The sequence below is a fragment of the Schistocerca americana genome, chromosome 3, assembly GCF_021461395.2.
Source record: "Schistocerca americana isolate TAMUIC-IGC-003095 chromosome 3, iqSchAmer2.1, whole genome shotgun sequence".
NCBI classification, from domain to species: Eukaryota; Metazoa; Arthropoda; class Insecta; order Orthoptera; family Acrididae; genus Schistocerca; species Schistocerca americana.
Genome location: NC_060121.1, coordinates 255,274,726 through 255,293,606, shown reverse-complemented (window position 1 = coordinate 255,293,606; position 18,881 = coordinate 255,274,726). Strand labels below are relative to the sequence as shown.

Genomic DNA, 18,881 nt, shown 5'->3' with positions numbered 1-18,881 from the left:
CCCCTAAGAGACACTCTAACTCTCCCCTTTCTTCTGCTCTCTAGATAAAGAGAACTTTTCTCCTGAAAATATTTGCACCATTCTTCTGCTGATCATTGATATGGAGCTCTACCTGGTTTTCATGATTATAATAGACTTGATTTATGTGAGTTTTAAAATTTTCCTGGCAAACTGAGTGTCTGAAGAGATTTCGGCTTGCAGATGGACAGCTTCTCCATCTGAACAGATCTCATAAGGCTCAACGGTACTAATCAACTGCCATGTCATTCTCGGCCTATAGGTGTCACGTGATGCGGAGGGGCTTGTGGTCACAGCGCACCGCTCTGCCAGCTGTTGTCAGTTTTCATGACTGGACCCACCACTTCTCAGTCAAGTAGCTCACAAGAGCTGAGTGCACCCGCTTACCAACAACATTCAGCAGACTGGATGATCACCCATCCAAGTGCTAGCCAAGCCCGACAATGCTTAAGTTTGATGACCTGACGAGAGCCGGTGTTAACACTGCAGCAAGGCCTCAAGATGGACAACTACACTCCATGATATTTTGACTGGGCACTAGCCAGTCATCCTCAGGTGAGCCATTGAAGACTTAAGAAGTAGTCCTCCTTTTCACAACACAGTGTGCTATGTTGAGTACATGTCAAAACTGAGTTGACAGATGGAACACACTACTTCATGGCAGTATTCTTGCTGGTGTAACTGTGGAACTCAGCTGTCCTCTGCATTGCTGCTTGCTGCAGACTTCAGTGTACTCTGTTGCTTTCAATTTCAGCAGATTATGGAGATGACAGGATTCCACACATTGTCCAGGTGGTAGCCACTGTCATAGTTCATCAGATTTTATGCTAAGCATATTTCCATGGAATCTTTAATAAGTAATCCCTAAAATATTTTGCTGTGGTCAAAATTATTGTTTTATGTACTCCACTAAATGTCCAATACAGATGCAATGTTCAGCAGCAGCAGACTTGTTTGGTTGCGAAAGGCAAGCGCGGCACTAATGTTTGGTGCAACATTCTTCCACAGCATGGGTGCTGTGGCATATATAAGCCAAACTGCACTGGCAACCTATTTTTTAAAAATTCCAATCTTCTGCAATAATAAATTGTCCTTCATTGATCCCAGAAGGTCAGCAATCTCAGATGGTAATGGGAAAATCACTTTCATCTGAATATTATAGAGGATTCTTGTTATTTTAAATGAAATATTGGCAACCAAGGGAAGAAAAGATAGAGATTTGGTGCGTGTGCTCTGCTCTTTATCTTGGTTTTAATTGATAGTGCCCTGTTAATCTACCAAGTAGAATATCCATTTTCTCTGAACACTGTCTTCAGGTGGGCAATCTGTTTAGGCAAACTATCTCTCTGCATGTGAGATAGTGTGATCTCTGTGTGAAAGCTATTTAAGCACATTCACAGGTTGCGATGGGTGTTGACAACTTGATGATTGTAAATACAAGTAGCTATATCTGGCCTTATGATAAACTGAATGCCCCAAAGAGCCATCGTTCTATCTAACCAAAACATCCCAAAAAAGGCAGACCCCCAACCCCACCTTCTTCTAATTCCTTAGTGAACTGGATGTTGTTATGGATAGAGTTGAAGTACTGGAAAAATTCCAATAATTAATCTTCTCTATGAGGCCACACTATGAAAGTATCATCCAGGTATCTCCAAAATACAGTTGGTTTAAGAGCTGCTGATTGAAGTGCTCTCTCCTTAAAGTCCTACATTAAAAGGGTGGCCACCAGGGGAGACAGAGGGCTACCCATGGCACTGAACATAAAATAGGTTGAGGAAAGGGTGTGCCAAAACAAAGCAGTGATGTCAACCTGGAACTTACCACCAATTAGTGACAAAGATTTTGTGAGTGGGACCTCTGTAAAATGAAATACTACATTTAAGTTGACAAAATAGTCTGAACTACTTAGACGGAGAGCCCCCAGTCTGTTGATAACATCAGTCGAGTTTCGTTTATGATGTGAGAATTATCCCACCAGTGGCCTCAGCAACAAAGCAAGAAGTTTGGCTAAAATGTATGTGAGGCCACCAATGGTGTTCACTATTGGCCATAAAGGTAGACCTCATTTATGAATTTTATGAAGGCCAAACAGTCTTGCTGGTATGCAAACATGTGCCCTTACTCTTTGGTGGTCCCTTGAGATAACAATGAAAAATTCAGGATTGCAGAAGTCTTCCACTGCAAACATCCTGTAAGATTGTAATCAATCTTCCAAATAGGTGGGATTACTTAGTAGACCATACATCTTATCAACATACACACTACAAGGTAACAATACTGTTGCATCACCTGTCAGCACCATTATGTCAGGATCGTTTCATAGTGCACCCTTTTCTGTGGAGGTTAAGTTACTGTGTTGAGGACAATTCTTCAAAAGAGCACAGCAAATTCCCCATATTATTTTTCTGCGGCATTCAAAGAAAAGAAATGCCATGGGTAGCACTTTGTCAACTGTGTTAGACAACCTTTGTAACAGAGTACTTTGGGGAGAGAGAGTTCAAATCAGCAGCCCTTAAACTAACTGTATTTTGGAGGTACATGAGTAATACTTTCATAGTGCGGCCTCAAGGAGAAGATAATTATCAGAGTTTTTCCACCATTCAGCTCCACTGATACGAGCATACCGTTCAATATGGAATGATAAAAGATGGTTGTCTGTCTTTCTTGGATGGTTTAGTTAGATGTAAGAATGATGGTTCTCTGAGGGATTAACTTCATCATAAGCCTACAAATACCAACTCAACATTGATTTGTCATTACAAGCCACAAACTATGACTGTGCTTAAATTGTCTGCAAAATACTCATAGCATGCTGGCAGGTGCCTAATCGAAGTATTCCAAAGTGTAGTTGGATGACAAACAGCTGCAGGCCCTGAATTTCTTGTGACAGGCTTGATTTAGTTAACTTTCTTCTTTATCTTTTCTAAATAGTTTAGAGTTTATTACCAAATGGGTCAAATTTACCAAAAACGTTTGAGGCAAAATACAAAACAATAACCAGAAAATCATAGATAGCTATATGGAAAATGTCCTCCAGAAGCTTCATTATTATTGTACACAGAGTTTGCAATGAAATAAGCTATAAGAGAAAAATATCAACTAAATATAAATGACTTAATTTATAAAGATAGCTGAGAAAGAAATTGAGATAGAAGTTGAGAATAACATCACAATTGTTTTCAGAATATGATACTCTTTTGTTCAGGGAGCTCAAATCTTATTTCAATGCTTCGCTTGAATATTTACAATGGCTTATTTGCTGCAAACATCAAACTGTTTCTTTTTGAGACACCATATTGCTTATTGTGAAGGAAACATAATGCACCATTATCACTGCACTTGACTGCCCACTGAATCCTGGTGATAATAAACACAACATTTTCTACAAACAAATGAAATAGAAAAAAATGTTGTACTTAACATTACATTTAAAATAATGGAAGAAATATGCATCAACAACAGACCTTGAGATCAGGAATTCCATAACCTTTGCGTAGTTGTATCTGTGCTACCTCAAGACTGGAGATGAAAGCAGCAAGGCGAGACAGAGACTGCTTTCCTGATCCACCAACTCCCACAAGTAGAGCACTGCCTCTAGGTGTTTCAAGAATGCGGTTGATTCTGGAGAATAGTGAAAACGAAATGTTTTAATATGGCAATTTGGCAAAGTTACTCATTCTCTTACATTTGTAAAGTTTTATAATGTGGTAATGGTAAGGCCATAGTAACAAATTAGTGACAAGTATAAACTATTTTTCAAATGTTGGGATGTACTCAGGTAATTTTGTATCTCAGAAGACTTGTTTGTTATCAAACCCATGAAAATTTTGCGTACTCATAAGAATAATGAAATCAAACTGTATCTCTACCCGTATTATGATTTAGTTATAATAGAGGGAAACATTCCACGTAGGAAATATATATCTAAAAACAAAGCTGATGTGACTTACCAAATGAAAGTGCTGGCAGGTCGACAGACACACAAACAAACCCAAACATACACACAAAATTCAAGCTTTCGCAACAAACTGTTGCCTCATCAGGAAAGAGGGAAGGAGAGGGAAAGATGAAAGGATGTGGGTTTTAAGGGAGAGAGTAAGGAGTCATTCCAATCCCGGGAGCGGAAAGACTTACCTTAGGGGGAAAAAAAGGACGGGTATACACTCGCCAATGTTGGTTTGATGATTTTTCTGATGTTTCACCAGTGTGAGTCTCTGGCAATGCCAATGCTTCACCCTACATTGCTGGTGATGGATTGGAGTCAAGTTCACAGCCAAGGGTTTTTCTGTGGTCATTATTACTATGGTTCTCTCCTTGCTATTTGCAATGATCATTCGCTGCAACATAGGAATCCTGGACACATTCACACTGAAGCTTTCCTCTTTTTTAGTGAAGCTATTGTCATTTTGTGGAATTCTATAACTTTCCTGAACAAGCAGGTGTGGTAGTTCTTCTCCACAGCAAGATCTCTGTGTTGGTGAATTTTATTTATGTGGTCAGTCTCACATAGTATGTGCTTCTCCATGGCCAATCTCTCCACCTGTTACAACCTGAAATACTACATACATTCAGTGACCATGGTGTTGATTGATCGTCCACAGTGACCACAGTGTTGATTGATCGTCCACAGTGACCACGGTGTTGATTGATCGTCCAGTCATTCCAACACAGACTTTTCCACATGTACATGGTATGCTGTATTTTCCTGCACTGGTAATGACCATACAAAAACTCTCGGGTGTTGGTGCAGCAGGTCCATATAATCTGTGGCCACATGCTCAACTCCAGTCCACCACCAACAATGGAGAGTGAAGTTTTGACAATGTCAGCCACATGTTCTGAAAAAACATCAGAAATACCATCAAACCAACATCTACTAAAGAACCCAAGAAAGAAGGAATAGGCAATTTGCAAGTGGCCATGAAAGCCTTAACAATTTTGAAACAGAGATTGTTGCACTCTCAGTTAAAAAAAAATGTGCAAATGTCAACAGGCAAAAGTTAGTGGAAATTCATGCATCTGTAACAAGATCAAAGCACAAAGCATACAACAGCATCCAACACCATACCTTAGGGAGACCTTGCTAAGAACCCAAAAAATTCTGGTTATGTGTAAAATCACTAAGCAACTGACAGCTTCTGTCCAGTCACTCATTGACCAGTATGGGGTGGCAACAATAGCAAAAGGAAAGCTGAAGTTTTAAATTTCACTTTTAAGTAATCATTCATGAAGGAGGATTATACAAACATACACTTGTTTGAGTGTCGCACTGACTCCCGCATGGAGGGCATAGAAATAGGTATCAGTGGAGTAGGTAATCAACTGAAAGAGTTGAAAACAAATAAGTTTCTAGGGCCAGTTGGAATTCCTATCCAGTTTTACAGAGGATACTCTGCAGCACTGGCCACTTACTTAGCTTGAATTTATCATGAATCTCTCACCCACTGCAAAGTCCTAGTGACTGGAAAAAAGTGCAGGTAACTCTTGTATATAAGAAAGGTAAAAGAATGCATCCACATATTTACAGACCAGTATCCTTGACATCAGTTTGCTGCAGAATTCTTGAACACATTCTGAGTTCAAATGTAATTAATTTCCTTGAGACAGAAAAGCTTCCATCCACATCAACACAGTTTTACAAAACATCACTTGTGCGAAACTCAGCTGGCACTTTTCTAACATGATATCCTGTGAACCACAGAAGAAGGGCAACACATAGATTCCACAGTCTAGATTTCTATAGAACCCAGTACAATTCCTCAATGGTGAGTGTTTATGAGAAACAAGGATATCACCAGGAGTGCCTCATGGATGAATGATTCAGTCCAATCTCTTCTCTATTTACATAAATGAACTGATGGACAGGCTGAGCAGCAATTTACAGCTGTTTGCTGATGACACAGCAGCGTACAATAAGATATCATTGTTGAGTGACTTTACGACGCAGGATGACCTGGAATTTCTAGCTGGTTTAATGAATGGTAGCTTGCTCTAAATGTGGAAAAACGTAAGTTATGCGGCCTCATAGGAAAAACAATACTGCAAGGTGATATGAAGAGCAATGAGCATGCCAGATTGGTAGAAGGGAAGATGAATGGTCAACTTCATTCTATTGGGAGATTTGTGGAAAAGTGTAGCTCATCTATAAAGGAAACCATGTACAGAACACTAGTGTGACTGCTCAAGTGCTTGGGATCTCCATGAGGCCAGATTAAAGCAAGACATCGAAGCAATTCAGAGACATGCTTCTAGATTTGTTACTGGTAGGTTCGACTGGCAAGCAAGTATCACAGTGATGCTTCATGAACTCAAATGAGAATCCCTGGAGAGAAGAACACATTCTCCTCATGAAGCACTATTGACAGAATTATAGAATCAGGATTTGAGGCTCACAGCAGAACGATTCTACAGCCCCCAGTGTACATTTTGCATAAGGACCACAAAGATAAGATGCAGAAAATTAGGTCTCATGCACAGGCTTATGTGCAATCATTTCTTCCTCAGTCTATTTGTGAATTGCACTGGAAAGGAAATGAGTCGTTGTCATATGTGGTATCCTCCACCGTGCACCATACAGTGGCTTGTGAAGTACGTATATAGATGTAGATTCCATCACTTTAGCCAGTTGGTATTGGCCTGTAGCCTGACATTTCACCAGGATCACCTTTTCTGTAGACTACTGCTGTTCAAGATACTTTTAAAAAGTATGGGGAAGTACCAGAGGAGAAGCATTCATTTAATGGTTCTCAAATTTCAAAAACAATTTTCTTCGGGACAGCACAAGCCATGCAATAGGAATCTGGACTCTCTGATGATTGTAAGCTATTACTGCACTTGTGATCTCATTAGCATGCAATTTTTACCACTCATTGTTTTGCATCATAATACTTACATGGTCTATACCCGTATCTGGAAACTCATTTACAGTTTTTTTGACTACTCTCACAAAGTACTCATTAAATTTATCTGCACTTCAAGACTTTATGAACTGTTGACTCTGTCCTACATTCACTGTGTTGTACTGGGTGGTACTGGAAAATGTTAACTATTAATATCAAATACAGATTGAATGAATCCCTTTCTGTATTTCTTCAGTTTCTTCTTTCCAATTAAAAAATTATAATGCATTTACAAAGTGTTCTAATTTATAGGTCTTAATGATTCTGTTGTTGAACACATACTTTAAATGACAAGTAATATCTGACTGATTACTTACTGATTTTGTATTTAGTTTGGTAATTAGTGCATTATGATCTACAATAACTGGTTCCATCACACTATGTCTTTTAGACAATAGGTAGTTGCTTGTTCAATGCAAAAGCCAAACAACCAGCCATGACAAAAAATCGGGTTTATAAAATCACATCTCGTGAGTGTTAGTATGGCTACATTGGACAGACGAGGAGGTCAATCTGCACAAGGCTTAAAAAACACCATAGAAGCTGGAGATTGAATAAGCCTGATTCAGCCTTTGCGGAACATTGCCTTAACAATAACCACAAATACATAATAGATGTACCATCAAACAATGGAAAATCGTGGATGGAATGTAACGATATTGTGAGAAGGAAAGTTGCTACTCGCCATATAGCAGAGATGTTGATTCGCAAATAGACACAACAAAAAGACTCTCTCTCTCTCTCACACACACACACAAAAGCAACTCTCACATACGACTGCAGTCTCAGGCAAATGAAACCACACTGCAAGTAGCAGCACCAGTGCATGATGGGAGTGGTGACTGGGTGGGGGTGAGGAGGAGGCTAGGGCGGGGAGGGGGTGGCAGTCAGTGAAGTGCAGTCAGTGAAGACCCTCGGTATATTTCGAGGGTGCCAAACATGATATCCTTCATTTCAATGACTGCTTCACAGCCTGTGCCATATGGATCCTTCCTACCAATGCCAGCTTTTCTGAAATGCGCAGGTGGGAACTTTCCCCGCAATACATCCTATGTTCCTGCAATCCTCCTGGCCTCAACCTTCATTAGTCACTGTCCTCACCCATCCAGCCGTTGTTCCCACTCCAGCACTACACAGCCATCATTCCAACACCACACCCAGTCTTTTTATTTCTCTCCTTTTCCACTGCCCCCCCCCCCTTCCTCATCCCTCCCCTGCCCTTTGTCTAACCTGCATCACTTCACTGTCTGCCACCCCCACCATACCATCCCTCCCCCTCCACAACCCTGCCTCCTCTTTACCCCCACCCAGTTGCCACTCCCATCACGCATAGATGTACAAGTCTTACACACACAGGAGAAAAAGGGGGCTATACTCATCCAGTTAGAAATTTTTAGAAATTAAGAAACAGATGTGTATGTCCTCACACCTATTATTAAAGGAGCAAACCCAATTCAATTACCACTTCTTTTAGATGATACCACAACTCCAGGATAGAAATAAAACTTAGGGCCTCGATCCATCAGTAGATAAAAAGTTCTTGGCTAATGCATATCTTTATTCCTAGGTACATTTAGTCATGTTAGTGTAATTGCTGAATTGTGTAATTCCATATGTAAATTGTCAAAAAATGATCACTGAAGTAATTTTACATTAAGCCAACAATCAATACATTAAGAAGTTAAGATGACTACCTTTGCCTTATCATCAAGTTCATCTTTGCATTAGCATCTTTGGGAATCACTAAGCTACTTGAAAATGTGCTTATAACCCGAAACCCAGGTTGTGCAGTGACAATTATAAAATATGTAAAACAAGAGAAAAAACAGTATTTGTTTAGTTAATTTACAATGTTTCACCAAGAACCCACAGTGGATTCAGTTAAAGTGAATAGCTGTTTGTTGGTGCCATCTACTCACTACATCCAGGTAGATAATATGTTTGCAGCATTCCAGAATTGATTGAACCAAATAGGGCTTCTCAAACATGTACTATAACACACATTTATATGCAGAGTTCAATTGTCTGTGGTATTATTAATAACTGTATATAGTTTGCTTCTTTAAGCATCTGCAGTCAGTAATGGCATCATCTGAAACTCTCATTTTCCCACTCAGAAGTAAGAAGATGTGTCATTAGAGAATCGTACTTGTAACAGAAATCTGAGTCTGCAAGATCTGTCGAGACTACTACTCCCAGGTTAAATTGGGTAGGTATTGACAAGCAGTTGGGTTGGGGGGTGGGTTGTTTTGGGGAAAGGAGACCAGACAGCGAGGTCATTGGTCTCGTCGGATTAGGGAAGGATGGGGAAGGAACTCGGCCATGCCCTTTGAAAGGAACCATCCTGGCATTTGCCTGGAGAGATTTAGGGAAATCACGGAAAACCTAAATCAGGATGGCCGGACGTAGGATTGAACCGTCATCCTCCCGAATGCGAGTCTAGTGTCTAACCACTGTGCCATCTCACTCGGTATAGACAAGTAGTGTAAACACTTATGGTAGCTATGATAAAATGTTTCCCAGCAAAAATTATAGTAGTAATAGTTAGAAACTGACTATATATCAGCATTATACCTGACTGGCAACTAGCCCTTAATGCAGAGGAACAACTCAAGAAACCTAAAAACATAGTAGCTGTTGACTACATTTTTAATTAGTCATTACAGGAGTCATAAATATCATAAAACACTGTCAGGTAATAGTGTGAGGTGACATGAAGGGTAACCATTACATAGGCTCTTTTGTAAGTGAAGTGAATGGCAGGCGTTGATTTATTGGTAATTTACCTGAAAGCTATCAATAAAAGTGATTGCTTACAAAAAACTTCATGACTCATATTGAGATACTGTTGAAGTATATTATACTAACAATGTCAGTGTGTGTGTGTGTGTGTGTGTGTGTGTGTGTGTGTGTGTGTTTGTAGCTTTCTACATATAATTTTAGCAGAGGTTAAGAAGACACACTTAAATAAATAACAATGTATACAGTGGTGTATAAACAATCACTGACCTCAGAAGAAACCAGGATGTAAAAATACATAAAATTAGGGGAATATGAGGAAAAAGCAACCAGTTACCTGTAGAGAACTTATGCACGGCATACAGAAATAGGTAATAGAAGGCAGTTAACACTACTAGCTTTCGAGCTCTTACTCTTTTCCAAGTACACACATTCACACTGAGACCCAAACATACATGCTTGTGGTAGCAGTGAGACTAAAAGGATGTATGTATGTATGTATGTCCAGCATCTTCTCATAAATCACTGGATCAATTTCAAACAAATTTTGTATGCACACTGCCTGCTATATGAAAATAAGTAGCGTGGTGGTTAGAACCTCCAAGCTCCCATACGAATGGAGATACAGGTGCTAAACCGTTTTTCTACCCCTGACATGTAAGCTACCCTGAATAACAGGTGAGTTATGCTGGTAGTAACAGCATACCTTTCTGGGGGCTGCATGTGCAGACAGGCACAGCAGAGCACAAGAGGGGAGGATAGATGGATATTGAGAGAGGGGGAGGATGAAAGGAAAAGAGAAAAGGAGAGGAAGAGACAGACAGAGGGGGAAGGAAGTAATTTACAAGAAGGAGGAGGATGGGATGGACAGAGAGAGGGGGAAGGATGAGATGGACAGAGAGAGCAGGGAGGAGGAGATGGTCAGATCAAAGCAGTCAGGTAGATGCAGAATTTGTTATTTCCGAAAAGCACCTGACTCAGTGACACACTTACACTTATCGTCAAAAGTACAATCATATTGGGTATCAACTGAAATTTGTGACTAGACAGAGGACTTTTTGGTAGGGATGACACAGCATGTTATCTTGGATGGAGAGCCATTGTCAGATGTAGAAGTAACTTCCGGTGTGCCCAAGGAAGTGTGTTGGGAATCTTGCTGTTCATTTTGTATATTAATGACCTGGCAAACAATATTAACAATAGCCTCTGACTTTTTGCAGATGATGCAGTTATCTATAGTGAAGTACTGTCAAAAAGAAGCTGCATAACTATTCATTCAGATCTTGATAAGATTTCAAAGTAGTGCAAAGACTGACAACTTGCTTTAAATGTTCAGAAATGGAAAATTGTCCACTTCACAAAATGGAAAAAAAACAAAACATAATAGCCTATGACTATAATATCAATGAGTCACAGTTGGAATCGGCCAACTCACAAATACTTGGGTCTAACTCTTTGTAGGGATATGAAATGAAATGATCACACATGCTCAGTCATGAGTGCAGCAGGTGGTTGACTTTGGTTTACTGTTAGGATACTGGGGAATTGCAATCAGTCTACGAAGGAGATTGCCTACAAATCACTCATGCAACAATTCTAGAATACTGTTCAAGTGTGTGTCCTATACCAAATAGGACTAACAGGGGATATTGAATGTATATAGAGAAGGGCAGCACAAATGGTCACAGGTTTGTTTGATCCATGGGAGAGTGTCAGAAAGATACTGAAGAAACTGAAGTGGCAGACTTGAAGATAGACATAAACTATCCCAAGAAAGTCTACTAACAAAGGTTTGAGAACTAGCTTTAACTGATCACTCTACGAGTATACTACAAACCCTTATGTATCATTCACGTCGGGAGAGTGAGAATGAGATTAGAATAATTACATCACACACTGAGGCACTCAAACAATCATTCTTCTCACACTCCATGCATGAATGGAAGCAGAAGAAATCCTAATAACTGGTACAATGAGACTCATCTTCTTCAATGCACTTCATGCTGATTTGCAGAGTATAGACACAGATCTAGGTACAGAGGAGAGCAGTTTGTTGTGCAAAGGCTACATATGTGGATGGGCACAGCTATGCAGAGAAGCTGGGGGAGATGTATAGTGAGAGAGGGGAGAAGATGACATGCCCAGTAAGAGTGGGGAGAAGGAGACAGGGAGATTGAGGTGGGAGGCTGAGGTGGACAGAGAAAGATGGTGGGAGGAAGAGATGGATAAAGAGAGAGGGGAGGAGGAGATGTGTGCAATATATGTGTCAAATGCATATGTGGGCAACACCATGGGTAAAAGGCTTGTGCTACAATAACAAGTACCCCATGTATACAAAATTCTCCTAAATCACTGAGAATAGGTGAGGTGGAAATGTAGGTAGAGTTATTTGGCATGATCATCATATTATTACAGTGTTGGGCTATGATTATAAACATATATAGGATGTGGCAATCAGTGTTTGTAAAATTTCTTTGTGCTTGCACTTTTTGCACTGTTTTATACAAGGGAAACATGCACCTATTTCTTATATGAAATATCTAACTTCTAACAGCTCATATTGGCATCATTTCAGTCAGGAGCAAAACTTAAGGAAGTAATTGCTCATCTGCATTAAGTATATTCATGTATGGACTCATGATCAACATTCACATAATTTTTCAAAAAAGTTGTATTGCAAGTACCTGCAGATATGCATCATAGCATCTTCAAACAGCACGAGGTTCATCGCAGCCACCAGGTCATTATAACTAACAAGGGCATCCTGAAGTAGTTTAGTTAGAACATCCCACTCTTTCACTGGCATGTACTTAGGTTCACCAATTCCTTGAGCAAAATGGCAAAACAAGTTTGGTTTTTCTAACACTATACTTTCATCCATATCCTGTGTCAAAATAAAAAGCAAGCATTACATTTTTGTTTGATAAGTAATGGCCTACTTAAAATTTATGTAAGAATGCAACAATTAATTTCAAATATCAGAATTACAGTTACATTAAGAGCAGAAAACAATCTTTTGTTGCCATGAAGAATGTAGGTGTATCAACCTTTCCACCTACAAATTGGAATTATTATAGTTTATGACAGTAAATAATTTTTCTGGTGATAAAATTAATTATTCTATTGCCTTATGTTTCACAAAGAAAGAAATAAGTATTTAAAAAATAAAAATAAACATTGAGAAATAAAAAATAAATAATACAACTGTGCAAAATGAAGTCAAGCAATAGAAAGTCCATGTTCGAATAACAATAACACTAGTCAACAGCCATTTTGCATCTGGGATGTGATACATCAACTAGTATGTATTTTGGTGTGTAGAATCTGAATGTACCTTTCAAAATGTTCTAGCATCTATCATTTTTTAGTTTTTAAAGGTTTTTTTATTTTTTGGTATTCAGTATTTTGCATTTTACTGTTCTTCTGTTTTGATGTTTAAGTGTTTGTTTTTGATTTGCATAGGCGAGCTAGAAGATGTACAAATCGTCAGTAAATGGTTGGTGTGGTAATCTGATAGTGTGAAAGAGATCTTCAGTGAGTCTTTCCTGTGATAGATACTGCAAAATTTTGTGTTTAATACTTACGCTAAGAAAAATGGCAACTAGTAAATCTCGTTGCTGTCCAAACCATCCCGACAACTTTTGTTATGTGTATGGGAAATTCACTCCAAAAGCCCAAAGAAACTAATCACTGATTTGGTTAAGAAGGCATATACACTGTATTTTGATTGTCCTGTTGGTGATCAAGATAAAAATTTTGCACTTCATATTGCCTGCATAACCCATACTACAACCTTAACCGAGTAGTTGAAAGGAAAACATTGAGCAATGCTAATTGCTGTTCTAATGGGGTGGTGTGAGCCTAAAGACCATTATTCTGACTGTTACTTCTGTCTTACAAATATTTCGGGACATTCAAGCAAAACTATACATAAAATAAAGTATCCAAATGTATCTTCAGTGCATTTGCTTGTGCTCCATGATGAGGGTTTGCTTGTTTCTGTCTGTAACTTGAAAGCCACAGAACCAGACACTATGTCAAGTGAATCAGAAAGTATTGAACATATAGAAGTGTACTGCCCTCAATATAAAGACACTTTGCCTCCGCTCTTTAATCAAAAGGAATTGAATGATTTGGTTCGCGATCTACAACTTTTGAAACAGCAAGCTGAACTCTTGGGGTCGAGACTGCAAGAGCGGAACCCTCTAGCTCCAGGGACAAAAATTTCCTGTTTCAGATCAAAAGGTGCTTCCTTTGCTCAATATTTCGATATGCAGAATTCAATGTATGTAGAGATGTCAATGGTCTGATGATGCAGCTATGCGTACAACATAATCCACAGGAGTGGTGACTATTTATTGACTCCAGTAAAACCAGCTCGAAAGCAGAACTACTGCATAATGGCAATGCATTTCCATCGGTACCTTTGGCTTACACAGGAGACATGAAAGAAACTTATGAAACCATGTCTTTGCTGCTAGAGGCAATCAAATGTAAGGATCATGAATGGCAGCTTTGCTGTGATTTAAAAGTTGTTGCACTCCTTACAGGTTCACAGGCTGGATTCACAAAATACTGCTGCTTTTTGTGCCTTTGGGGCAGCTGTGACACCAGGAACCACTATACAGTCAAGGAATGACCTATAATGAAGTCATATGTTCCTGGAAACGTAAATGTGAACAGTACCCCATTGGCTGAGCCCAATAAAATCATTTTGCCTCCCCTTCATATCAAATTGAGCCATATAAAGACCTTTGTAAACGCTCTGGATTAAGAAGGTGACTAGTGTGATATTATGAAAAGTATCAGCTGCTACTCAGCATAAAGATGACACATTGATTTGCAGATGGGCACAATGAAAAGACTGTTACCTATTGAGGTTCTGGCCACAGCCTACTTCAGAAATGAAAACACTTATTCACACAAGCAAGCACACCTCACCACACACAAGACCACTATCTCTGGCGGCTCCAGCCAGAATTTAACTGTTACGCTGTACAAAAGCAGTAATCCAGAGTAGAATGGAGAAAGGGGAGGTGTAACAGACTATGGGTGGGGGTGAGGATGGGGGGAACGTGAGTGCTGTCTGGCAAAGCATGCAGGGATTAGATTGCTTCAGAACAACGCTGTCAGGCACAGTGCTGGGAAGCTGTGAGGGAAAGGGGAGAGAGTTGTGGGGAGCAGGAAAGGGGAAAAGGCAGTAGGTGTGGGTGAGGTGTGCTTCCATATATGAATCTGTATGTGTTTTCTTGTCTAAAGTAAGCTGTGGTCAAAAGCTCAATGTGTAACAGTGTTTTCATTGTGTCTTTCTGCAATTTTATGTCTCATCTTCATGGTACGTAGCAATCTATCCTTTTCTCAATATTGTAAATATTGAGAAGTTTATGAAATCTTAAGATTTTGGAACTTTATAATTCTTCCTAGCCAGCTCTAGTGAGAAAGAAGGAAAGGAAAACAATCTGAAGACTGAGTACATAAACATTAAAAAAGCTAAACTTTTTCTATATTTCTCTGCCCACTTTCCGCTGCCTCTCCCTTCCCCTCCCTCCTTGTCATCCCTCATTAATTTTTATCTCTTCTTTGCTCTCCTCAATCCAGACTTTCTTCTTCTTCTTTCACAATGTCTGCATTGTCAGAATGATGCACTCACTTGCTCTCAGCTGACAAACAGACATCATAATGATACATGTCAACATATCACAGGTTGCTTATTTATTATATAAGGCAATTACAGCAGTGGTTACAACAGCCAGTTTCTCCCAACAAAATTTAGGGAAACTGTCATCAAATGCTTGAGTTTTTCTCTAGTTTGGTGTGGCATGAATACTGTGAAAACATTACATAAAATTAATAAATTCCCCACTATCTTTTCTTCAGTAGTATTTATTAACTACTAAAGACTTAATACATTGATTTTTTCAGTGCACTATTTCATTTGCATTCAAATTTAATTTCCAGATAACCATGGTGGTGAGCCAAAACATCATTCTTGACCACTGCCTGGTGGCAGTGTGGGCACATGATGCGGTAAGGAAAGTACACAAGTGGAGCAATGAGGACTGCGGACTCCTTCTAGCAATGATGTTGTTGTTGTTGTGGTCTTCAGTCCTGAGACTGGTTAGATGCAGCTCTCCATGCTACTCTATCCTGTGCAAGCTTTTTCATCTCCCAGTACCTACTGCAACCTACATCCTTCTGAATCTGCTTAGTGTATTCATCTCTTGGTCTCCCTCTACGATTTTTACCCTCCACGCTGCCCTCCAATACTAAATTGGTGATCCCTTGATGCCTCAGAACATGTCCTACCAACCGATCCCTTCTTCTGGTCAAGTTGTGCCACAAACTTCTCTTTTCCCCAATCCTATTCAATACCTCCTCATTAGTTATGTGATCTACCCATCTAATCTTCAGCATTCTTCTGTAGCACCACATTTCGAAAGCTTCTATTCTCTTCTTGTCCAAACTATTTATCGTCCATGTTTCACTTCCATAGATGGCTACACTCCATACGAATACTTTCAGAAATGACTTCCTGACACTTAAATCAATACTGGATGTTAACAAATTTCTCTTCTTCAGAAACGCTTTCCTTGCCATTGCCAGCCTACATTTAAATCCTCTCTACTTCGACCATCATCAGTTATTTTGCTCCCCAAATAGCAAAACTCCTTTACTACTTTAAGTGCCTCATTTCCTAATCTAATTCCCTCAGCATCACCCGACTTAATTAGACTACATTCCATTATCCTTGTTTTGCTTTTGTTGATGTTCATCTTATATCCTTCTTTCAAGACACTGTCCATTCCATTCAACTGCTCTTCCAAGTCCTTTGCTGTCTCTGACAGAATTACAATGTCATCGGCGAACCTCAAAGTTTTTATTTCTTCTCCATGAATTTTAATACCTACCCCGAATTTTTCTTTTGTTTCCTTTACTGCTTGCTCAATATACAGATTGAACAACATCGGGGAGAGGCTACAACCCTGTCTTACTCCCTTCCCAACCACTGCTTCCCTTTCATGTCCCTCGACTGATATAGGCTGCAAATGGGCAAATCCTCTGATGCAACTGAGCAGATAGTTATGGCTCAGTATTTGGGGATAAGCATCTCAAAAACAGTGAAGCTGATTAGCTATTATTGTGCTTCTGTTGTGAGCATTTATGGAAAGTAGTTGAAGAATGGTGTAACACTGAGTATGTGACAAGTTGTTGGACATTCCTGCCTCATCACAGAACATGGTCATAAAAGGCCTGTTGGCCCTGTAAACCAGGATAGGTGACAATCTGTGGCACATCTTACAACAGAATAGTACTAGTGACGGTACAAGTTATTTGGGGAGCACTGTACAGCCGACATTACTGATAATGGGGCTCTACAGCAGATGACAAACATGTGTACCCATGCTTGCTCAGCAAAATTGCCAATCATGATTGCAGATGGCATCGGATCATCAAGACTGGACTGAGGATCGATGGAAACATATCACCTAGTTGGATGAATTATGTTTCTTGTGTCACCATGTCAATGGTTGCACCTGGATAAGTCATCACACAGATGAATGGCAGCTCGAACACAGGCTCTGCCAAGGACACAGGCCGGTGGTAGGAATATAACGCTTTGGGGGACAGTTACCTGGGCTTCTGTGGGACCTGTTGTAGTAACTGAAGGCTTCCTGTAGGATAGCTGTCCATGTCATAAGTGCAGAATTATGATATACTTGTCTCAGAGCTAGCATAGTGAACTCATGTTGATGTCTTGGTCAACAGAGTTGCCTGATCTGAAACTGTTGGAATACATCTAGGATGCTATTGGGATCCAGCTTTGTACCCGCTAACCACCAGCCTGTAATTTATGGGAACTGTATGACCTGTGCACAGACCACTGTAGTATTGTATTGCATTCCACATATGCACCAAAGTGCTATTAAATAGCTGTTCACAATATTTTGGTTCATTATTGTTTATTCCATCACTTTCAAGACCTAACACCTTATATCTTGATCCTGTTCCTCCTACTTTCAGGAAGAAATCAGAGAAATTTTCTGAAATTATAAAGCTATTTGCAACAGAGCAAGGTGGGATTATCCTGCTTATTGTTATACCCCACTTGATGAACAATATCATATTTTTCTAATGTCCTTTCATTAGCAGTACATATATGATGTTGTTGTTGTTGTTGTTGTTGTGGTCTTCAGTCCTGAGACTGGTTTGATGCAGCTCTCCATGCTACTCTATCCCGTGCAAGCTTCTTCATCTCCCAGTACCTACTGCAGCCTACATCCTTCTGAATCTGCTTAGTGTATTCGTCTCTTGGTCTCCCTCTTTGATTTTTACCCTCCACAGTGCCCTCGAATACTAAATTGGTGATCCCTTGATGTCTCAGAACATGTCCTACCAACCGATCCCTTCTTCTAGTCAACTTGTGCCACAAGCTCCTCTTCTCCCCTATTCAATAGCTCCTCATTAGTTATGTGATCTACCCATCTAATCTTCAGCATTCTTCTGTAGAACTACATTTCGAAAGATTCTATTCTCTTCTTGTCCAAACTATTTATCATCCACATTTCACTTCCATACATGGCTACACTCCATACAAATACTTTCAGAAACGACTTCCTGACATTTAAATCTATACTCAATGGTAACAAATTTTTCTTGAAACTTCCTGGTAGATTAAAACTGTGTGCCCGACCGAGACTCGAACTCGGGACCTTTGCCTTTCACGGGCAAGTGCTCTACCAACTGAGCTACCGAAGCACGACTCACGGCTGGTACTCACAGCTTTACTTCTGCCAGTACCTCGTCTCCTACCTTCCAAACTTTACAGAATCTCTCCTGCAAGCCCTGCAGGAGAGCTTCTGTAAAGTTTGGAAGGTAGGAGATGAGGTACTGGCAGAAGTAAAGCTGTCAGTACCGGCCGTGAGTCGTGCTTCGGTAGCTCAGTTGGTAGAGCACTTGCCCGCGAAAGGCAAAGATCCCGAGTTCGAGTCTCGGTCGGGCACACAGTTTTAATCTGCCAGGAAGTTTCATATCAGTGCACACTCTGCTGCAGAGTGAAAATCTCATTCTGGAAACATCCCCCAGGCTGTGGCTAAGCCATGTCTCCGCAATATCCTTTCTTTCGGGAGTGCTAGTTCTGCAGGGTTCACAGGAGAGCTTCTGTAAAGTTTGGAAGGTAGGAGACGAGGTACTGGCAGAAGGAAAGCTGTGAGTACCGGCAGT

At 40.0% G+C, this 18,881-nt stretch overlaps 1 protein-coding gene and 1 non-coding gene across 2 annotated transcripts in view; both read right to left on the bottom strand.

Moving 5' to 3' along the window:
* Window positions 1-18,881, bottom strand: part of LOC124606003 (dynein beta chain, ciliary) — an 809,537-nt gene that overhangs the window by 242,709 nt on the left and 547,947 nt on the right. Inside the window, exons 53-54 of the mRNA XM_047137965.1 lie at window positions 12,344-12,543; window positions 3,486-3,642 (exon numbers count right to left, since the gene is read on the bottom strand). Coding sequence (XP_046993921.1) covers window positions 3,486-3,642; window positions 12,344-12,543 — 357 coding nt within the window. The remainder of the gene's footprint in view (window positions 1-3,485; window positions 3,643-12,343; window positions 12,544-18,881) is intronic.
* Window positions 18,343-18,417, bottom strand: Trnas-uga. Its single transcript has one exon. It is a non-coding gene; the product is annotated as a tRNA-Ser (tRNA).